The 24,657-nt window shown below is 42.1% G+C and overlaps 1 protein-coding gene across 1 annotated transcript in view; it reads right to left on the reverse strand.

The window, feature by feature from the left end:
- Nucleotides 1–21,218, reverse strand: part of TRABD (TraB domain containing) — a 54,102-nt gene extending 32,884 nt beyond the window's left edge. The window contains exons 1-3 of the mRNA XM_089684591.1: nt 21,059–21,218; nt 13,571–13,622; nt 9,019–9,094 (exon numbers count right to left, since the gene is read on the reverse strand). Coding sequence (XP_089540717.1) covers nt 9,019–9,094; nt 13,571–13,594 — 100 coding nt within the window. The 5' untranslated portion in view covers nt 13,595–13,622; nt 21,059–21,218. The remainder of the gene's footprint in view (nt 1–9,018; nt 9,095–13,570; nt 13,623–21,058) is intronic.
- Nucleotides 21,219–24,657: the final 3,439 nt, after the last annotated feature.

Here is a 24,657-nt window from a genome sequence, read left to right on the forward strand (position 1 = left end):
AGGCGATTTCCGTTCCAAGCAGAAGTGATCGAGTCACTTCTGCAGGTGGCTGAAGGCCCTTCCCCCCCCAAAGTCCTGCTGCGGGTCCTTAGGTGGGGGTGTTCGCGCTGCACCAGCCCAAGGCGAGTTCCATAGTGCGGGCTAGACACAGCAGATCAGAGCCGCGGGAGTCTGGGCTCCAGGGCCATGTCTGCCTACTGAACTAGAGATAGAGGAAGAGAGCCGGGAGGATGGGAGACATTGTTGTATACTGGACACACCTCCACCAGGACAACATGGCCTCACCTCCACCTGCGGGATCCACACCTGGCCTGGCCCTCACAACTGCCAGTGGTTAGTGATCCCCATCCCAATGCCTGAGGCCACCCACCCTCACCTATATTGACCCCTAATATCACTTCTACTGGGGACACTGATAGCCGACCCTAACCCTCCAAACCTAATGCTGCAGAGCACGATGACACCTACCTGAAACCCCTTATATAACCTCTGAATTCTACCCTTTACTTTTTGTTGCCTCAGTTAATCCCTTCTAATCAAAAGTGATTCGAACAGCCACTCGATCATTCCTGCAGGTGGTAGAAGGGGTTCCCCCCACCACCACCTTTCTCGGGCTCTTCTGTCCAATCACAGAGCCCAAGGGAGCTGCAACCGGTGGCACCACACAGAGAAGAAACAACATTGTTCCTCCCTCTCTGTTACCTTCTGGTTTCCAGGGTCTTTGTTTACATGGCCGCTAGCAGGCCGGAAAGCAGCCAATCAGACCAATCTATGTCTAATCGGCTGCATTTAAGCCAAGTCTAATAGACCCCAGATCTCTCCATAAAAAGGATCTGTCACGGCCCATGGAATCACAAGTGACCCTGCTCATCCCTTGTGATAGTTTAATACAAAAAAAAGAAAAAGAAAATTAAACAGACCTGTAAGAAAAATGTTTTTAGATAAAGAAATTTTAAAGTATGATATGTTAGACATCGATTTACTTAGCGTAACATCATCTTCTACATCCAAAAAATTGGGTAGTATGTTGTGTTTGTATGCAATATAATTCATTAAAGTGTATTTAAAAAAATAAATAAAAATATTGTGTTTAAAAAACCGCTGTGCAAATACCGTGAGACATAAACAATTGCAATACCCATCATATATACAGTATATAAGGTTTGGGGGTTCCAAATAATTTACCAGAAAACAAAAAGGCTGATTTTTACATGAGAGAATGTCAGAAATGGTCTGGTAGGCAAGTGGTTAATGAAGAAGTGGACACCGAAGCTCGATTTGGCTGCTCAGCATTCGCTTGTACTGAGCACCCAAGTGCTTCTGTGTGTGAGTGCAATCTGAGTTTTTTTTTTATCCTTATTCCTCATTGGGGCCGGCACCTCATTTACTCGCTCAGCAGATGCGCTTCTGCTGAGAGTTGAGAGCCTTACACACCCATTTTCCTGACGAGCACCCTATCTGTGCTCCTCACACTGCAAGGTCTCTCCCCTCCCTGCCAGCGAGGAGGAAGTAAACAGCGCAATTTTAAAAACATGAAGTTTAAGTTGCCACAAAGCCATTTTCATTTTTTAAAAGCCCCAGACATTCTTAAAAGCACCACTACCTAATAAAATACATAAACACTTCTTGTTTTCAATAAATACCTTATTTAGATATGGTTTAGGTAAAATTATTTATTTTTTTTTTTTTTTTAAATCAGGACAGATAGATTGTTGTGAGCTACAAGTAGATTGGGACCCTGATTTGGTCCGTTGGACAATTTTATTTTTTTTTTAATTTCCACACCCCTGAAGAGAAATGTCACAAGGCCTGAGAAAGAAAATCATTTCTTTACACAAGAAAGGTGTAAGCTACAAGAAGATCAACAAAGCTTTACTTGTCAGTCAGAATACTGTAGCAAAGGTGATGCAAAAATTTAACAAAGATGGAACTGCACCCATCTCACAGAGACGTCCTAGCCGTCCACAGAAGTTAAGACCTCGACAGGAGTGTCTTCTGATGAGAAGGGTTAAAGAAAAAAAAAAAAAAAGAAAAAAAAAAATCACCATGCAAGTTCACTGCAGTTAGCTAAAGTAGTAGAAAGCCAAACTGGTGTGATTGTTTCCCCTGACACAATACGGTGTACACTGTAGAGGAATGGCATGCATAGGTGTCGTCCAAGAAGGAAGCCTCTTCTAAAGACCATGCACAAAAAAAGGCCCATGCTGAATAAGAAGAAGTGTACTGGGACTCTGTACTCTGGAGTGATGAGACCAAGATAAACTGATGGCTTCAAAACTGTATGGAGTCGCAAAGGTGGGGAGTACAGAAAAAAAATGCATGGTGCCTACAGTGAAACATGGTGGTGGCAGTGCCCTTTTGTGAGGCTGCATTTGTGCTGCTGGTGTCAGGGAGCTGCATTTCATTGATGCCATCATGAATTCACAGATGTACTGTTGTATATTGAAAGAGAAGATGCTACCATCACTCCGTACCCTTGGTCGTTGTGCACTTTTCCAACTTGACAATGATCCAAAACACACATCTAAGGCCACTGTTGCATTTCTGAAGAACAGGGTGAAAGTGATTCAGTGGCCAAGTATGTCTCCTAATCTGAACCCTATCAAACACCTATGGGGAATTCTGAAGAGACATGCTGAGCATTGCTCAGGTCATTCTTGAAGAATGGAAAAAGATAGATGTTGCAATATGTCACAAACTTGTTCATTCCATGCCTAGAAGACTTGGTGCCATCCTTACAAATCATGGAGGTCATATTTTTGTTGTGGGGTGTGTTCATTATTGCATCAATTTGAGTAAAACTGAAGATTTTGTAATCCAAGTTATATGAATAATAAACAATAGTGCAGTGCTAACAAACTAAACCACTATAAATACTACTTCATAGGCTAAAAAAGCCAAAAGCACCTACTTGTGAAATAAATAAAAGTATAAACATGAAAATATATAAAAAGTCACAAGACCACATGACGCAACGCGTAGGTACGCCGATACGCAGCTTCCAGTTTTGAAGTGACGCACTTCCGGTACGGACGCCATCTTAAAACTCCCAGGAAGTACCACATGAATGCAGTTTACCCATGCAGGGGAGAGGAAGAGGCTGTATTTCAACGTGAGTAACTTCTGCTTATAAATAAACACCTGCAAGCTTGATTTACTACACTATGGAGGATCTCTTTTTTTGCTCACTAATATGAGAGTGAGATTTCACAGAAATACTGCCTAAAAGACCTTATAGGTCACAGAGAAGAAAAGGTGGAGGAGGCATAATAGGAGAACTAAGGAGGTTTACCAGACGGAATTGTTGAGGATCCAGGGTGATCCTGAAAGCTCTGTGGCCCATAGGGGTCGTAGAAAGGAGGTGAGGAGGCACTGCAGCTGGAGTGGAAAAGTGTGTTGGCACTTACACGATTGAGCATTAATTGCACATTGCATGAAGTATGCTGCGTCACTGAATTATTTTATTGGACTTATATATTTATGTGTTTGTTCATTTATAAGATTTGTAGTGGCACTATCACGTTATTTGTGCTTGTAATTTTTATTTTGATATTAATTGTTGGCACAGGAATGGGGCACGAAGATAATTTGGTCACCTTAAGATGTGTTATAATTTTCACATTTTATATATTTTCATGTTTATACTTTTATTTAAGTATTTCACAAGTAAGTGCTTTTGGCTTTTTTAGCCTATGAAGTAGTATTTATAGTGGTTTAGTTTGTTAGCGCTGCACTATTGTTTATTATTCATTTTGCACTGGTTGGGTATCAGTTTGAGTGTTAGCAGCTGATAGGTAGGGATTGGGGGTCCATTACAGCGCAGGAGGAATTCTTCATCAAACAATCCAAGTTATATGATTAACTCTACTTTCATGTAATGAGCTAAACAAGTGTGCGTTTTCACTCTCTCTCTGGGGATCAGCAGAGCTGGGGGTACTATTGAATGGGGATCAGCAGAGCTGGGGGTACTAGTGAATGGGGATCTGCAGAATGAGGGTACTAATGATCTGGGGATCTGCTGAGTGAGAGGTACTACTGAGCCGGGATTCTACTGGGCCCCTTTAAAACACATAGAAAATCAATACACACACACTTCAAAAAAAAAAAAAAAACACAACAAAAAAGCATGTTGATGCAGTAGGTGTGTTAGTGTGTGAAAGTCGAAGCAAGTGTAAATGAGCCCTTAAAGTGAAGAACTGTACAAGTTGACTAGATTGACCATTTTTGCATTTATAAATGATAATCTCCCCCCTAAATGCCTCTTTTCAAGGAGCAAGAAAAATTCACTTCAGTTAATCTCTCTTCATAGTTGAGCTCCTTCATGTCTCTTATCAGGTTGGTTGCCCTTCTCTGCACTTGCTACAGTTCTCCAATACCTTTTTGTGAACGGATGCACAAAACAGCTGCATATTCCAGATGAGGTCTTACTAGTGCTTTGCACAGGGGGTATGTCTCTCCCCCTGGAGTATATACCTCTTTTAAAGTGTTACTAAACCCAGGACCCTGCATTCACTATATATGGTCTCCCACAGTATACAGAACATGGAAAAGCAATTAGTTTAGTGAATATAAACTGATAAATACCTTTTCTCATCAGCAGTTAGAACAGTCTTGTGACTTCAGTTGAGCACCGGTTAAAGCTTATAGGAGGAGTTTTCATTCTCCTATGTCTGCCCTATAAGTACATATCCCAAACAGTTGTTTTGGCCACGCCTAATGTTTTTGCTATCTCTGATGCGTTTGTTTTTTCAGCCTAATGATGGCTTGCTTGACTGATAGTGACAACTCTTTGGAACTCATCTTGAGAGTTGACAGCAACAGATTCCAAATGCAAATAGCACACTTGAAATTAACTCTGGACCTTTTATCTGCTCATTGTAATTGGGATGAGGGAATAACACACACCTGGCCATGGAACAGCTGAGAAGCCAATTGTCCCATTACTTTTGGTCCCTTAACAAGTGGGAAGCACATATGCAAACTGTTGTAATTCCTACACTGTTCACCTGATTTGGATGTAAATACCCTCAAATTAAAGCTGACAGTCTGCAGTTAAAGCACATCTTGTTAGTTTCATTTTAAATCCATTGTGGTGATGTATAGACCCAAAAATGTTAAAATTGTGTTGATGTCCCAATATTTATGGACTTGACTGTAGTTGCCCAAGCAAACAGTGCAGATCTGCTTGTAAGCTAAAGACATTCTGTATGGGTTTTATTGAACTGCATAGCTCGGTGCCATGTACAAACACAGAAATCGTACTTTTAATCCCAAACTCTCTATAATTTATAAACAAGTTAAAGTTCCAACACTGAACCATGGAGTACATCACTAAACCTTAGTCCGTTCAAAGAAAGAAACCACTGTTCTTGGATAGCAAACTGGCGAAATGACTGCATTCAATTTACAGACTGAACTTTCTATGCCTGTAAATGTTAACCTACTCATTAGCCTTGTACAGATATGTATCAAATGCTTTTGAAAAGTATACTACTGTATGTCCACAGCCACTATGTCTATATTTTTGCCTACTTTTACATAAAAAGAAAGCAGATTCATTTGACAGCTTCAATCTTTAGTGAATCTGTGCTGAATGTTGATTATAATGTTGCTTTCTAGCACAAACTCATCTATGTGGTCTTTTACCAAACTCAAGTATCTTTCTGAATATAGAAGGTAAACATCTATAGTCCTAGAATCAATCTTATAAAACGCACATCATTTTGCAGGGATAAGGAAGGTGGCCATGTTTCATGTTATAACCTAAATATGGGTGTAACAAGAAACATGGTCACAAAACAAACTTAGCCTTTAATGCTGACAGCTTCAGGCTGGGATCATCTGGTATCCCCCTGCCACCCCTTTTATTCTGGCTCCTTTCTGCTCACACAAGTTGTTTTAGGGGCACTTTGCTATACATACATACATAGTATCACTACCTAGTATGCCACCCTCTCTGCCCCTTATTTACAGGGAGCAAGCACAAAGTTAAACAAAACCAGCATACATACAGTTGCAAGAAAAAGTATGTGAACCCCTTGGGATTACGTGGAGTTTTGCATGAATTGGGCATAAAATGTGCTCTGAACGTCATCTAAATCACAACAATAGAAGAACACAGTCTGCTGAACATAATACTACACAAACATTAGATGTTGCCATGGTTTAATTGCACATAACATGTAAACATTCACAGTGCAGGGAGGAAAAAGTATGTGAGGCCCTAGCTTAATGACTTCTCCCAGAGCTAATTGGAGCCAGGAGTGAGCCAACCTTGACTCCAATCAGTGGGATGATATTGGATGTGTTGCTGACAGCTGTCCTGCCCTTAAAAAACACACACCTGTTTTGGGTTTACTGGTTTCAAGAAGCACTGTCTTCAGTGAACCATGCCTCGCAGAAAAGAGCTCTCAAAAGACCTACGATCAAGAATTGTTGACTTGCATGAAGCTGGAAAGGGTTACAAAAGTATCTCCAAAAGCCTTGATGTTCATGTGTCCACGGTAAGACAGACTGTCTACAAATGGAGAAAGTTTAGCACTGTTGCTACTCTCCCTAGGCGCGGTCGTCCTGTAAAAATGACTGCAAGAGCACAGCGCAGAATGCTGCATGAGGTACAGAAGAATCCCAGAGTGTCAGCTAAAGATCTACAGAAATCTCTGGCACATGCCAACATTTTTGTTGACACATCTACAATAAGGAAAACATTAAACAAGAATGGAGTACATGGGAGGACACCACGGAGGAAGCCATTGCTGTCCAAAAAGAATATTGCAGCACGTTTGAAGTTTGCAAAAGAGCACCTGGATGTTCCACAGCACTACTGGCAAAATATACTGTGGACAGATGAAACCAAGATTGAGTTGTTTGGGAAGAACACACAACACTATGTGTGGAGAAAAAAAGGCACAGCACACCAACATCAAAACCTCATCCCCACTGTGAAACATGGCGGAGGGAGCATCATGGTTTGGGGCTGCTTTGCTGCCTCAGGGCCTGGACAGATTGTTGTCATTGATGGGAAAATGAATTCCAGAGTTTATCAAGACATTTTGCAGGAAAACGTACGACCATCTGTCCGCCAACTGAAGCTCCGCAGAGGATGGGTGATGCAACAGGACAATGACCCAAAGCATACAAGTAATTCAACAAAACAATGGCTGCAACAGCACAGAATACGCCTTCTGGAGTGGCCCAGTCAGAGTCCTGACCTCAACCTGATTGAAATGCTGTGGCATGACCTTAAGAGAGCGATTAACACCAGACATCCCAAGAATATTGCTACACTGAAACAGTTTTGTGAAGAGGAGTGGTCCAAAATGACTCCAGATCGTTGTGCAGGTCTGATCTGCAACTACAGGAAACGTTTGGTTGAGGTTATTGCTGCCAAAGGAGGGTCAACCAGTTATTAAGTCCAAAGGTTCACATACTTTTTCCTCCCTGCACTGTGAATGTTTACATGTTATGTGCAATTAAACCATGGCAACATCTAATGATTGTGTAGTATTATGTTCAGCAGACTGTGTTCTTCTATTGTTGTGACTTAGATGACGTTCAGAGCACATTTTATGCCCAGTTCATGCAAAACTCCACGTAATCCCAAGGGGTTCACATACTTTTTCTTGGAACTGTATATTTAACAGGAAAAGTAAGGAATAGTGAGGGATATTTTTTTTCTAATGCTTTTACTTGAGAAGCTTAAAAACAAACCTTTTTTTTTTTCTTATTAAAGAATGAAACTCGGCTCATGTGCCCTGTCATGAGAGAAGTATGAGGGCTGCCATTGCGGACATTCTATAAATATGCCTGTTGCCACCTGGCTATAACAAATACAAAAAAACACACACACACACACACACACTTAAAGGAACACTTTGAAAACACATCAGATCTCAATCTGGAAAAATATCATGCTGGATATCTATACTGATATGGACTGTGTAATGTGTTAAGTGTGTTAGGAATGTAAGGATGCCTCATTGTTTGATGGAAATTAAAATTATCAACCTACATTAGACTGAATTCAAAGACATCTCGAAAATCAAAGTTAAAAAATGATGCAGAATGCTAGTCCATTTTGCTGAAATTTCATTGCAGCAACTCAAAATGGTACTCAGTAGTTTGTATGGCCCCCACTTGCTTGTATGCATGCCTGACAACGTTGGGGCATGCTCTTAATGAGACGACGGATGGTGTCCTGGGGTATTTCTTCCCAGATCTGGACCAGGGCAACACTGAGCTCCTGGGCAGTCTAAGGTGCAATCTGGTGGCGTCAGATGGACCAAAACATGATATCCCCGAGGTGTTCTATTGGATTTAGGTCAGGCGAGCATGGGGGCCATTCAATGGTATGAATTACTTCAACCTCCAGGAATGGCCTGTATACTCTCGCCACATTAGACCAGGCATTGTCGTGTACCAGGAGGAACCAAGGCCCCCTGCTACAGTATAGGGTCTGACAATGGGTGCAAGGATTTCATCCCGAAACCTATTGGCAGTCAGGGTGCCATTGTCTAGCCTGTAGAGGTCTGTGCGTCCCTCCATGGATATGCCTCCCCAGACCATCACTGGGCCTAGACGCCGAGCGGCCGCACATTTGCATTCTATGAAACGCACACATGGCCGGTACTAACGGAAAAGTCCCGATCTCCTCTTTTGATTGGGACCTTTCCAGATCATGTCACATGACCCTAAACCCCGCCCCACCTCCCAGCTTCTGAAACTCTTAAAGGGCCGGGTGGTGCTGGCGTGAAGGGGTTAAAGGGGCTTTGTAAGTTACTGTTCTGGTGCAAGCATGCGGATAGAACTCCAAACTATTCTCATACATTTACCAGGTCCATGACTCTTGAGGTAGTGAAGCCAATATCACAATAACAGCCATGGAGACTGAATCTTTTAAAAACAAGTCAGCAATAGTAGCTTCCTTATTTCTTTTCTCAAAAGGTTTACTTTATCATTACTTATTTGGTAATTCTTCATTAACAGTAAGTAACCCAACGGAGGTATCTAACGACTTACAGATGTGTGGTGATTCAGAAGAATCAGCCGGTCCATCCTCTGAAGCAACAGATTCTGCCATTGGTTGTGTACCAACCTGCAAAAATTCAAAGTAATCAGTAAAACAAAATATCACCGTTAGCAATTTATTTAAAGATAAACGTCCAGACTTGGACGATGTCAGGAACAAAATCAATACTCACAAGAACAGTAAAAGCATCACTGGTTATCAGAAATAATATGTCATTGAAACATTTAGTGTAAGATGTTGGGCTCAATTCACTAAGGCTACTTTCACACTGAGGAGTTTTTGAAGCATTTTTGCATTAAAAAAAGCACCTGAAAAGCTCAAGAAAAACGCTTCCTTTTGTATGTCTTCACATGAGGGCGTTGCGCTTCCATTGCGGTGTAAAAGCTCCTGCTTGTAGCATTTATTTATTTTATTTTTTTAAACTGAACAAAACCCAAAAACGCCTCTTCCCATTGAAATCAAAAGCACAGTAAAAAACACATTAAATAATTAATGTGTTATTTAACCTAACCTTTCTCAACCAGGGTGCCCAGGCACCCTGGGGTTCCTTGGCAAAATGTCTACAAAATTACCCAAAACTTGTATACAAGCCAGCGGGTAGAACAAGCCTGCCTTTTAGTTACACAAAGCCACAGGTTTTCATTGTGCACCATTATGACCTTCTAGCCATCGGCATCCTGACAACCAATGACATCATCAGTTGATAAAGAGGATGTCAGCTGCCTGCACAGCATCCTAGGTTTCACCCTCCCCTGCCCCTCTCCATCAGTGCGGGGGTCACACTAGCTGAGTGATGGAGAAAAATGGAGGAAGAGGAGAAACATTGGAATACTACTCAGTACCAGTGTTCAAAAGTGTATTTTGCTTTCTAAGAATAAATCACCTAATGTTGGGTGTTCTACATATGTGGATGTTGCTGTATTATATAAAAACTATTAAAAACAGTTTTTCACATTTTAGAATGGGGTGCCTCAAGACTGTCCATAATTTTAAAGGGTGCCTTGACTGAACAAAGGTTGTGAAACACTGATTTAACCCAAAGAACAGTGTTTTTGCAGTAGTTAACATGTTTAACCACTTCCCGCCCGGCCAACAGGAAAATAACAGCCGGCCAGGACTCTCATCTATCCGGGTGGGTGTCAAGTAACATCCTTTTGGGATCTCGCCTTGTGTGTGCCCACAGGGCCACGCTGTGGTGAGATTGGTCACCGGCTGTGTACCTCGGACACAGCCTATGACAGATCTGTGTACCAGCCCGTTGCCAGTACCATGTGACCAATCCCAGCAGGTCACATGACAGTTGTAAACAATGGATGGTTTCCTTTCATGCCATCCACTGTATACAATTGTGTCACTAGCTGTGATTAGTCAGTGATCACAAGAACAGACTGGGCCAGTCACAGCCCATCTGAGTCCTGTGATTAGCCATGGCCAATCACAGCTAATCACAACAAAAAAACCTGAATGAATCAATTTCATTGAGTCAAATGCTTGCATATAGCAAAGAAATTATTTGAAAAAAAAAAAAAAAAATACTGATCACTTCTTTCTTCAAAAGAAGAAAAGAAAAGAAAGCAAAAAGAAGGAAGAAAGAAAGCAAAAAGAGAAAGCAAAAAGAGAAAGCAAAAAGAGAAAGCAAAAAGAGAAAGCAAAAAGAGAAAGCAAAAAGAGAAAGAAAGAACACTATGTAATTAAAAAAATAAAATTCATTTTTTTTTTTTACGGTCACCAGTCAGTGTCCCTGATCACCACCACACCAGTTAAATGACGACACTGTACTGCACTGGTGACAGCATGTAAAAATAAAAAAAATTGTGAAAATATTTTTTTTTTATTTCATTTTCCAAAAAAATGACAAAAAAAAAAAAAAAAAATTACAACTTCAAAAAACTCGCCATGCCTCTTATGAAATACGCTGCACTATCTACTTTGCAAAAAGGGGTCATTTGGGGGATATCTGTACTGTTCTGACATTTTTGGGACTCAAGTACTTCAGGATTTATTAATTTTCAGATATATCGCATAGTTTGTGAAAATAACTTTCTTACAGACTAAATATTAAATACGGATTTGGGTTATTTTCACCAAAGAAATGTAGCCGAATACATCTTGGCCTACATTTATGAAGAACAATTATTTATTTGCAAACCTTTATAACAGAAAGAAAAATGTGCGTTTTTTCTGAAAATTTGTCATTTTTTGTTAATTTAGCAAAAAATAAATTGGAATTGTCATTTAAAGTATGAGAGCCCTGAAACCTGAAAATTGGCCTGGGCAGGAAGGGGGTAAACGTGCCCGGTATTGAAGTGGTTAAACACATGTCTGACCTTCAGCTGTAGCTGGAAGTGAAATATTTATTTTAGTGCTGCAATTTTATTTAGAAAATATTTAACAGTGGTACTCCTACCACTGCTAAATGTGCCAGTTCAGCTCAGGGCCTTTCCCCCACAACCCTAGCCTGACGGGGTTTGACATATTGGAATCTGGAATCCTAACAAGGAGGCCCCCAGAATCAAACCCCCCAACCCCATGCATATACATACTCATTCACCAGAAAAAAATGACAAGTGTAAATAGAACACTACACAGTTTTGTCCTGAACGCTGCCCGCATGAAGAAAAAATCTGCGGCCAGCCCACAAGACCGTTCCATCGCTAGGTACCCTCTGACTGACACTACTTCCCCCTGCCTCTTAAGTAAACAAGCGAGTAGTGTAAGTGACATGAGTGAATAGGGCCACACATTGACATCACTGATCATACATCCAAGCTTTGTCAATGACATTACAAAAGGCCGCCCTCCTGACAACATCATTTAACAAATATGGATTTATCCATGAATGGTCAATGACGTCACTGGTTGGTCGCGTCAACAACTACTTGGTGTTATTTACACCTGTCATTTTTGTTTTGAAATGAGTAGGGGTACATAGTATCCCTACTCATTCAAATGCGGGGCCAGGATCTGGAAGCCCTCCTGTTAACAGGGGTTTCTAGATTCCAACAAGTAACCCCCATGCAGCCTACAACCACTGGGCCAAGGTTGTGGGGAAGAGGCCCTTGATCTCATCAGAATGGGGACAAGGTGTGTTGCGGGCGTCTCCTCCCGCTGTTCAGAGCATGACTCCTGGTATGGTTCAAAAGGGGGGAGGGCCACACGCTCACTCCCCTTCCTTGCCTTCCAGGCTGCATACTCGGATAAAAGTATAGATTTTAGGAGGGGGGGGTTCACGGCAAATTATTTGTCTTTTCCATGTGATTGCCCCAACCCTAAAGCGTCTGATTGTTGGAGGACTAGCACTGTTTTTTTTTTTTGTCTTTTGGTTACATTCTGTTGTCAACAGGGATATGTTTCTTAACCTCTTGGCGCAGGTGCCTACCGGCCCTTTAAGAGTTTCAGAAGTCGGGAGGCAGGGTGGGGTTTTAGGGTCATGTGACCGCCGTGATTCACCATCACATGATCGAAAAAAGTCCAGATCCAAAGGGGAGATCGGGACCTTTCCAGGAGTAACAGACATATGTGCTGGGAGCATGCAGGGCATGAACTCTCAGCACGTCGTTTTTTTATTGTACGCAAATATGTGGCCACTCGGTGTCAAGGCACAGATGCCAAGAGGCCGCATATTTGCAATTGGCGTCAAGGGGTTAAATAACATGTGACTAGACCACTACTTATTTAACAAATGTATTTATTTTTGTAAATTGACTGTCAGTTTCTGTGGTATTTACCATGCGGTTGTTATTTTAGCGCTAAATACCACATAAACTGATAGTAAATTCACTTTTTCACTATCACATTCGATATTTTGATCAAATGAGTCACATGATCCAAATATTGCATGCAATACCCTTTGGTTAATTGAGCACACTGTGTTTGGAGTACAGTGGCACTGCAGTTTTTTTTTAGTAAAGCTAAAATATGTATCAGCTTGGATTTTTGGATAAGATATGAGAAGTGCTCTTCACCAGTAAAATTAAACTTGCTTTCCTTAACATTCTTGGGTATGCATGTTAGCATAGTCAATGGCAGCCGTGTCATACCAAATATTTTCTCACATAGGACATGTAAAAGTGCACAAATGGGAGCATGTATGCTTTATTTCATCACTAGATGCCCAAATCATTGATTTTTTTGTGAAGTCAGAGTTTAAAGGAACCTGTAAGTGTAACACATCTTGGAAGCGCATCCCTGCTCCACTAGAGGAGATCCCCAGCCTAATGAGCATACTTCTGATCTTTAAAAAAATCAGGTCTTTACAGTCAGGTCAGATGGGGGATTTAATAAACACTACTTTCAGAACCATTCTCTAGCATTCCAACGAGTGGTACTCCTAGAATGAAATACTCAAGTGATTCTCAAATTCCATGGCATGCCCACAGGTAATTGCTCATCTTCAAGTTAGCTTTGTCCTCTGTACAGTTCCATGAGCCTTACTAGCAGTGCCATTTCAGCTCAATCCTGTGAACTGCATATTCTGCACATATTTTTAATGAGGGAGCTTTCACTGCACCAGCATAACTTTCAAAAAAAAGTGATGCTTACCTCCTGTGGTCGGCCTTCCTGCATTATAGAATTAATTCCAGCAGATAAAAACCTGAAGAATACAAAAAAAAAAGTCAGTTGAATGCTATTGAAAGACTAACACTGACCTATGTCTGCTAAAATGTTCAGTGTTCCAAGTCTACTCCTGTTTTTCCACCAAGCTGACTTTCTACTATTCTGTGAACAGTCTGTGCAATCTGGTCTCTTGCTATTCTGGTCTATGCACAATAAAAGCAGATTAATCTAGGAGGATAGACTCCCTACGATTTTCAGTAAGACAGAAGAGGCTCAAAAACTTAAGTAGTTTGTGCTACATAATACAGTGTACTATTTAAGTATAGTATCATAGAAGCACACTGAATTCATTAAAAATTTGATTAACCTCTTCCCTACTGCAATATAGCCGAAAGACTGCTACAACGCGGTTGTCTAGTTCAGGGACGACATCCATGGACGTCATTCCAGAACATGCCCCCAGCGCTGCCACCGGTGATACGGTAAATGGCCAATCAGAGCGGCCTTTTACCATGTAATCAGCTGTGTCCAATGACACAGCAGATCACAGGGTAAATATAGTTGCCAGTTATCGGCTGCACTTTCCTCACACTGTCACAGCATGAGGAAATTACTACCGATAACCAGCAATTGTCAGAGAAGTGATCGGCACTGATGACCAGTGCCCAGCAGTGCCACCTACCTGTGCCCAGCAGTGCCACCCACCTCTGCCCAGCAGTGCCACCCAGCAGTGCAGTAACATCAGTGCCCATCAGTGCTGCCTATCCGTGCCACCTCGTCAGTGCCGCCTCATCAACGCACGTCAGTAAAGGAGAAAAATTACTGTTTTGCAAAATTTTATAATAGAAACAAAAGGAAAACTTTTTTTTCAAAATTTTTGCTCTTTTTTTGTTTATAGCGCAAAAAATGAAACACCCAGCAGCGATTAAATACCACCAAAAGAAAGCTCTATTTCTGTGAAAAAAAAAAAAAAGATAAAAATGTCATATGGGTACAGTGTTGCATGACCGCACAATTGTCATTCAAAGTGTGACAGTGCTGAAAGCTGAAAATTGGCCTGGGCAGGAAGGGGGTATAAGTGCCCAGTAGGCAAGTGGTTAAAAAAAATTTTTTTTTACATTCAAGCCTAAGTCTGGGATAGCCCCATCCTAGTCCCAAAGTCCCCAACTCCCTGCTGTAATTTTTTTTTTTTTTTTTTTTTTTTTATGCTTACCTTTTCTTGAGGTCTTCGTGCTTGTCACATGACACACTGGGTCCTCTGCCTTCTTGCCTCTTGGCCCTGGGTTGGACCTTAATGATACAGAATGCAACACTAATGTGATGATGCTTGTCAAGTATAAATGAAAAGGCCGCACACCAAATGCTGTCACTGATGTAAAACCTGCTTTAGGAGTTGGTTTAAAGCTGATTTTGGTGACGCCATCAGTGTGCAGCCCATTCACTTCTACTTGACAAGCACCACAGCTAATCAGGGGGGCGCCCATAGACATGTTCCTGATGTGACCCAGAGGTACAGGGAAGGAGGAAAGTTTGGAGCACCATAGTTACTATTGATTCCACAAGCTGACAGGATTATGTTCGTGTCATTCCCTGCACAGTATATGTCAGTGAAGGGTGCCATGGTGACGTCCCCACAGAGGGGGGAATTCCCATGATCCCCTGCGCTTGCAGATAGAGGGGTGGGCATTCAATAAAGAACAAGACGCCCCACCTTTGAAGTAGGGGAGTCTGGGGGGGCAGCGAGGGGGAAGAATTGTTTATAGCCTTTGTAACTGCCCTTTTTTTAAACAGCTGAGAGCCCTGAAATAAAGACCAAATCTATATACTAATTTTGGGTCAGTGACTTGAAGCAAAAAAGAATCAGCACAATTAGACGCCCTCCATGTTTTCCTCATGACAAGTCATTGTAGTGGTAGGCATGCCATCAATTTTCGATGGGTGCCAAGTAGAGCATGCAAGTTTTCAAAACCACAGAAGACCAAGGAGGCAAGAAATAAGCAGAAATAGTGAACCTATTGTCTACTTATAAGTTGCAATATTTTAGCTTCTCTTCACATTCACAGAACATAGCTAGAGCTTAGGGAGCAAGTGCAGGGGGAAGAATATATGCTGAGCAGTACCTTCAGACACTGCCTTACCGCTTTCCCTAAATATGTGATCTCTCTTCTGCTTTTATGTTCTTTGTACAAATACCTTATGTCTACACTGATGTCACTGACTGCCAACCAAATAGTAAACAATGACTCCCTAGATGTTACCGGCTCTTGCTCAATATCCGGTTTAAGGCACCTGCACACTGAATTTCTTCACAATGACTACCCCACATAAACATTTGCTTGGTATCTGGTTTATTTTCCTGCCCACTGAATAGCCAAGTTGTTAGGCTAACACAATGGGCTATATTTACAGATAATCTTTTTTTAAAGGTACTTGCTACTTTTAGGTGGACTTCTTTTTAGGTGTTTTAACCATAGTGCAGCATTACTATAACTTGGAGCAGGCCCAGTCTCAGAAACCCCATTGCTTCAAAAAGAGCCTTAAAATGTGTTGCACAAATGCATGCAGTACATTTCCAAAACGAAGTTGCATGGTAAAAGACACGTTTCTAGACCGAGTTGCAGGGCAATGGTTAAAACTGTATTAAACTAAAAAACAAAAATGTAATATATCTCAACTTACCAATCACTAGATGTGGTGGCTGCATTTGTTTTTTTTGGCTTTTCCACCCCTGTTTTCACCTGGTGATCTACCCAGTTGCACACCTCCTGTATTAGAGTGTCTCCACTCTGCATGAATGAGCACAGGGGGGCACCTTCGGACAGCAGAATTGCCATCTGAGAGCAGGGGAGGGAAGTATTAGATGTAGTAGCAAATTATAATACACTTAGAAATTGAAGTCAGGCTCTAGCTCATACTTTATAAGCAGTTACAGCAAACAGTTTTTTTTCTTCTGGGAAAAAGGTTTTACATAAATAAAAGCTGATCATTGCAAGCATCCCTGTCGGTGTTTGATGGTTTGTCTCATCCCTGCAACTGCTACTTGTGTGGAACAGCTTGTTCTGAGGAAAAAACAGACGTACTGGCTGGGTCACCAGAGGAAAACAAAAGAAAGAAAACCAAAAAAGAAAATGAATGCAGCCATCACATCTAGGAATAGGTAAACTGCAGTATAATAAAGGTTTTCTTTAGGTTTTAATACCACTTTTTAAGGTCATTTAAATAGGTTTTTCAGTTTCCCCCAATAAGTGAAAACCTTTCAGGCCCGTCTTACTGCACACAAGATCTTATGCCTTAACTACCTGTATCAGAGATGGCTGAAGACCTGGCACCCAGAAGAAGCCTGGGAGAAGATGCTGGCTCTGGCAATGGGACTTCCCAGATGTTGGACCACTAGAGGAGAGATAAAGTATTGTGGACTGACCTTACATTAGAAGTAGGTAATAAAATGATCCTATGGTCTACTGAAACAAACCAGACAACCCCTTCTATTTTGCAAACAGCTGGAAACATCAACCATCTACAGTATATTTGTGGTTAACTTTATGGAAAGTACCATGACATGCAACCTCCACCCATACTGGCTGTTTCATTTTCTCGTAAACCTAACTGCAAACGATTGTGGTGCTGCTGCTTTGTGAAAACAGCTAGCACTCAGACTGCAATAATTGACATGCTAAAACACACCAGCAGGTTGGGAATACATGTTTTATAAAAATTGTTTAAAGATAAAAAGGTATTTGAAGTAATAATTACTGTTGTGAGCAATTTTTATTTCTGCTTGATAAGATTTCCAGTAGCTACCCATCCCAAACATTTACAAAGGTGTTAAAGAAGACAAAAATAAAAGTAGATGTAAGCCCTAACTAAATGACATTTAGTTTGTTAAAGTACTATAGGCCTAGATCAACTTCTGTTCAACCACAGTTGAACATGGGGCGAACTTTAGGCCGAACTGACCGAATGTTGAGCCATGTATGGCTAGCTTAAGGTACTCTATTTTCCGTCATATGACTAATTTTCAGATCTCACTGGACTCAACTGAAAATAACTCACTTTTGAAAAAAAAAATAAGTATCCTTATCCTGATGCATTAGCTTTAGGAACCTACATATTTTTCACATTTTTTTTGTTTATTCTTTGTCCAGACACAATATAGAGAAATACAATGTAACATGGTACTTTCACATTCACCCTTGCATTCATCTGGAAATCAAATTGATGAGCTTCAATCTGCATATGTCAGACCTGACAAAGATTTTTTTTTTTTTTTTTTTTTACTTATTCCTTTGTTTATCCTAATAAGTTCTGATTTGAAGCGAAATTAAAGCTTCCATTTTTTTCTTTCTAAATCAAAATACCAAATATGTCATACTTACCTGCTCTGTGCAGTGGTTTTGCACAGAGCAGCCCGGATCCTCCTTTTTTTCTCCCCCAATGCTTCAGGCTCCTCCTCTTCAGCACGTGCCCCCTTGAAAGGCAGCATTCTATGGGCACCAGAGGGCTCACTCCCAAGCCGCTTTGCCTGTGTCAATTGACACAGAGCGGGCAGCTCGGCCCTGCCCCCTGCTTGCTCGGCATAACATTTTATGGACACTTTTACGTCATCTTCCCCTTAACTCTTACTTTCCTTACTTTTTTCATTCTAAAAGGAAAACTGCAAGACAACAGGTGGGTTGATTTTACTGTATGTCTCTTCTGCAATAAACAACCTGCCTGCTCACATTAAAAAAAAAAAAAAGGGGGGGGGGGGCTCTTCTTTTAATATGGCTTTCCCCAGGTTATATTCTGCCACTGTTCACTCAGTCTCTGCTCACTGGAGAGAAACTGAAACAACCAGTACTTCAGGTCATGGGTTATCAAATACCTCCATGCCTTCCCACAATGCAGTGTTGGTGGCCAAGTGTCAATCTTGAGGTTCAAGAGACCAATTTTCAGGTCAAAAAGGGGCGGAATTACAGTTCAAATACGGGCTCTTGTCAATTAATGAGCTTCTCAAAATACAGCCATTTCCGTTAGAATGCAGCACTGCAAAAGAGCATTTGACAAGAAAAATCTGTGTTTCACTAGTTTTGCTTACAATTTAAACATACCTCAATAGAACATACTCCGGGGAATCTTTAAACAGTGCCTCAGACACCCTTTATAACTAGTAACTGTAGTTACATTGACCTATTTTTGTACCTTACTTTGTTGTTTTCATTTCATAGACACCTTGTCAACAGAACTGAACGCTGATGAAGTGCATTATTCACGGAACGTGTTGAAATCTGTGATGCAATATGTCGATCTGTGTATGCTGCAAATTTATATGATTCATATTTGTAAAGAAGATATTGCTTGAAATGTGTGTATAAATGGATATCTGTGAAGGGTGACATTAGTAAACCAGTTCTTGTGTAACAAAGTTTTTAACACTTTATGTGCTCTGAAAGGCACAAAGATGATATATATATATATATATATATATATATATATACATACACACACACACACACACACACACACACACACACACACACACACACACACACATATCCAAAAAAAGTCCCATGGGCACCTAGATTGGCTTTTTATGTGTTACAGTAAGTGTGAATCAGGCCTAAAAAATAAATAAAGTTACATATTCCCATACTTTAATTGTATGAGTTTAAACTACTTTCACCTGCATAGTGCTTGCTATGTATGCCTGTTGATCTACCTGCCAGTTATGTAATCACTAAATTACTGCAAAGTAGAGCCATAGACATACATGACAGGTGACATCTGTCCAGCTGCAGATTGATGAACAGTTCTAGATATGTATCATTCACTGTATGTCTCCTCCACTCCACCCATCTACCATCTCCTCTGGGTCTATGCCATTCCTGTAATCTGTACAATCACTCTGCTACCAAAGCTGGAGAGGGGACATGGATATCTCTCAACAGTCCAAAACCCAGCTCATAAGACACTGGACTCATGAACACCCCCAAGCACCGAGCTCACAGGTTGGACAAGGGAAGGGTTTGGTTCAGGGAGTGACTTCCCGGTCAGTCGCTTACAGGCTGTGCAGTTCTTGGGGCTATCCTAGCTGTAGACTGTGAGCACACAGGAAGCCACAACATTGCGAGAGGGAAACTGCGGACCAGATGCAGGCTGCGGCCTTGTGGCTGAAACCGCTGATTCACACTCCTCCATTAAAGTGGCAGTGAATTCCATTTGTACCTACAGGTAAGCTTACAATAAAGTTTACCTGTAGGTACAGTGAATATCCTCTAAACGTGCAGCGTTTAGGAAATATTCACACTGGATGCAGCCGGTGACATCACTGGTGGCATTCCTGTGCCATCCCTTCAGTTCTGTGCCGTAAACCGTGGCTCCCATCCGCATGACGTCATCGTGGCTTGGCCATTCAAGTGGCCAGAGCCAGCAAACCCAGAAGATCGGGTGAAGATGGAAGCCCTGCCACTGGAGGGCTTCATATTTTGTTTTCCATAATGTGCTAAGATGCGATACATGCTAGCACATTATATTATCTTGCGGGGAGAAGATTCCCCTCCGAAGAGTTTACTACCACTTTAAAGCCATTGAAGTCTGCTGACCTGTGTTTCAAATGCACATTAGGCCTCATTCAAATGGGCCCATAGACCCGCACATTCATAAACAGGGACATGTATATGTGCCTAGGGAGTCACAGATGATCCATGTTGCCAGCCTGTATATGTCAATGACAGGCTGAGCTACGCAGTGGTTGTACGGATCTTCCCACACACCCCAGTGTTTACATCCGTATATAACTCTGGGCACAGTCTATCTGCATCCAGAGTAGGGATGAGCTGAGGTGGGTTCAGACATGAGTCCCAACCCGCCTGAGATATCCCACTGGGAATTCGTCAAAGCCAACAGCCAATCACAGGCATTCCCTGCCCCACATCCATGCAAGGGGTATGCGTACATACAGTAGCAGGGAATACCTCCGCCACCTATAATTGGCCGGTGGGATTGAACTTGTCTGAACATGCCTGAGCTCATCCCTGATCTGGAGCTGTGGACGGTCCCGCATGGACATACATGATCAGATGCATGAGAAAATCCACAGCTGCTGCCAATCATTGACAGGCTATCTATACAACGCCCGTCACTATCCTGGCGCATGAACACGACCCTTAAACGCACATCCAACAACGCCCCTATAGAGGTCAGCTCTGAGCAGGTGAACACAGACCTTACACATGGCTTCTCCTCCTTACTCTGCATGGGCACAGCACAGGGTCACCAGGACAACACTACCATGTAAAATGAGGGGTCACCCATACACCTCTGAGCAATGCTGGTGAGGTGATGAGGAACAAGAGCTGAGAGGGAAGAGGCCACCTCCTAACAAGTGAGCACCACCTGTGGCCCGAACTATCCAGCACACAGCACTGCTCCATATGGAGACTGTGAGGAAGAGAAGACTGGCACCCACCATTACCACACACACAAAACACTCACTGGACGTAGAGGCACAGGCGGGAAGGCTCGGGTCTGCCAGCTACACTCTTCCGCTAGGAGTGTGGGCGAGCTCGGAGCAGGCACTCAGCTGGAGCTACAGCACGGTACAACATGCTGCACTAGTCATCTGTCCGAAGGGAAGCCAGCAGCTCGCGGCGCACTGCATCACGGGTCTTGTAGTCCCTGCATAGCTGAGGTACGCGTCTACCCTACGCAGCACGTCAGCGAGCCGAACTCCAATTCCCGGCATGCCTAGCAGCACAGACTCAGCAGAGAGGGAGCCTCCAGTGAGAGACAGTGTTGTCAGCAGAACTTGCAGCCAATCAGGAGTGGAGTAGAGCCGGTCTAGTAGACAGGGGAACAGAAGTGGACGTCACCGCCCTGCACGTCACCTGCGCTGTGTACGGAGACCGTGTGGGTCTAATGCACGCAGCTGTACACAGCGGTTATACAGCGAAGCCCAAGGATGACGTCCCAGCCACGTGACTCGAGGCGAGGACTGGCGGAAGGCTGTGATGATGCCGCTACAGCTGATCTTGTCATGTGACTCTGGTGCCTCTTCATGGAGCTGCCAGTTATCACGAGGTCACAGTGGGGTTGCTACCTTATCCCTTTAAAATCATATGAATTACACAAGTTATGTGGCTGATTAGGGTGGCAATTAAACTCAGTGCTTTATCTGCAATGCATTAGCACCAGAACCTGTGTAATTCATATGTGTTCGGTTTTAAAGGGATGAGGTGGCAACTCTAGGTTACACATTCTGGTTAGGGTTGTCACCTCATCCCTTTAAAACAAAACACATTAATTACACAGATTCTGAGGCAAATCTAAAGTTCTACTAAACCCACATCAGTAAAATCAGTCTGTATATGCAGTAAAGCATGCTTGGTATACTCACTGTGGACACTAATGAGTAAATCCTCTATGTCCTGTCTTCTCTGATCCTTCCCTTCTTCTACTGTCCCCAATCCATTTGTTAATAGTACACAGCTCTAGTAGTCAATCTGCACATGCTCAGTTTAGTGAGTAGTACTAGAGAGTTTTTTTTTTCTTTGGGAGGGTGCATGTGATCAACACAGGGCCAATCAGCACTGTCCAGGCAGAGGGTCAGGGGTTATGCAATCTCATAGGATAGTCAGAGCAAAATGAAAACTCCTCCTACAAGATTAACCAGTGCTCAGCTGGACACTGATAGAAGTCACAAGACCGCTATACACTGATGAGAAAAAGTATTTACTAAAATAATTGCATTTGCATGTTGTGTGTACTGTGGGAGACCAGATATAGTGAATGCAGGGTTCTGGGTATAGTAATACTTTAATGCAGATAAGGCACTGAGTTTAATTACCAACTTAATCAGCCACATAACCTGTCTAATTAATGTGTTCAGTTTTAAAGGGATGAGGTGGCAACCATAATCCTGGCTGAAATATTCAATGTTCAGAGTGACACAAAACAATATCCTTATTGCCCAAAATTATCCATACACATCCACTACCTAAAGTGATTGTAAACACTTACCTATACCCAGTGAAGTGACTGGCCTCAGGCGATACACTGAGATGAAACAAATCCTTCTACATATGTTGTCCCTGTTTACAATCTGTTCTGTTCTCTACAGCAATTCAAATTTATCAAACTTGTCTGAGAGTTCAGAAAAAAGGGGACAGAGAGCTGAAATTACTCACTGCAGAGCTCAGTGAGGAGAGCTCTGAGAGCTGATTGGAGGGAAGAGGCACACCCCATTCCACACAGCCCACAGGAACAAAGCTGTGGCTGTCAAACTGCTGGAGGTCCCTTCCCTGTCACCATTTTTCTCTTGGTGTCAGGAAAACATGTCAGAAGTGATTTATGCTGATAGCAGAGGAACAAAGCAGCAGACATAAATAACACTTAGTGCTCTGGATTGAGACAAGTACAGACTATAGAGGGATATGCTCTGTTTGTATTTCATGTTTGAGCAGTGGTGTATATAGGGTTTGTGCTGTCCTAGGCAACACAAAAATTGGCCACACCCCCATGTGGAGAGAGTCTGACACCAACCAATGCCACCCCCACCCCCCTGGAGGAGAGAGCCTGAGACATTGACCAACAATACCGCTGACCCCCCCCCCCCCACACACACACACCCGAGAGAGCCTTCCTTTACCATTGCCCCCATACCCTGCCTTCCCCACTATCACCTTCACAGCTCCGGGCATCCTGAAAGTCGGGCTCTGCATATACCATCATATGTATATATATGTATATACATATATAAGTTCCGGGTAGGGTGTGCATGCGCGGTACCTGCGCCGACATTCGCAGCCTTGGCTGTCAACCACCGGGTCCCGCCAGGTGTTTCCTCGCTGGCACCAAGTGATCTCCAGGGATTTCCGATGGGGGAGAGACCTGTATGTAAACAATACAGATCTCTCCCCTGTCAGCTCCTGCACACTGCTTTGTATGGCTCTACATAGCAGAGCCGTACAAAGCAGTGTGTGTACAGTGAAGCACACACACAGCCCACATAGTAAAACAGCACACAGTTAACCCTTTGATCGCCCCACATGTTAACCCCTAGGCAGTCCTGCTATAAGTTGCTGATCTCCGCTATTACTAGTAAACAAAACAAAATCCTAGTATATATACCACCATTTGTAAATGCTATAGCTTTCATGGAAAGCTATTAATCTACACGTATTGGGATTTCTTTTTAGCAAAGACGTAGCAGAATACATTTTGGACTAAATTTATGACAAAATTTTATTTTTTAAATTTTTTTACTGGACATGTTTCATAGCAAAAAGTCCAAAATATTGTTTTTTTAATTTTCAGTCTTTTTTTGTTTCTAGCACAAAAAAATAAAAAATGCAGAGGTGATCAAATACCAGTAAAAGGAAGCTCTATTTGTGGGGAAAAAAGAAGTAAATTTAATTTGGGTGACCGCGCAATTGTCAGTTAAAGTAACGCAACGCCATATCGCAAAATATGTCCTGGTCATGAAGGGGGGTAAATCCTCTGGAGGGCAAGTGGTTAATCCAAGCATGGGTAAGTAGGAAATGTTTATGGATATCCTTAAAAATACGTGGTATACCATAAAACACAAAAAAATCCAAGTAATATGAGTTCTCAAATTTTTGGCTTTATCAAACTATGCTAATGAATCGGCAAGTTAGGAGGATAAAAGAACATGCTCTTTTTTTCTTTACAGCAGGAAATTTACTTATTCAATCAACATGGAGTATTTTGAATTCTTATACTGCTAGCATTAGTAAATACATAGGAAAGTACATTCTATATCACATTTAATTTTTTAAATATTTTTTTTACATTTCTTCAGTTACTCCATGCCTAGGCAAATCAAGTCATACATCCCAGCAGTCTTCAGGAGGGAGGGAGGGTTCTCAGCTCAGCCTATGCCTGAGCTAAGGGCAGATGGATCCCAGAATGTAAATGATACATGAATCCTGTGCCCTTACTCAAATGCTAGGGGGTGTTTTTCAGAATGATTTCTCAGAAAAATAAAGCATGGAGACATGGATGGCTGGGTGAATTTGCTTTGAATATTAAAAATGAATTAAATAGCATTTTTGTTTTTTGGTGCTCAGATGCGG

The sequence above is a fragment of the Staurois parvus genome, unplaced genomic scaffold (genome assembly GCF_062004578.1).
Source record: "Staurois parvus isolate SC_StPar_1 unplaced genomic scaffold, SC_StPar_1.0 ptg000019l, whole genome shotgun sequence".
In the NCBI taxonomy this organism is placed as follows: Eukaryota; Metazoa; Chordata; class Amphibia; order Anura; family Ranidae; genus Staurois; species Staurois parvus.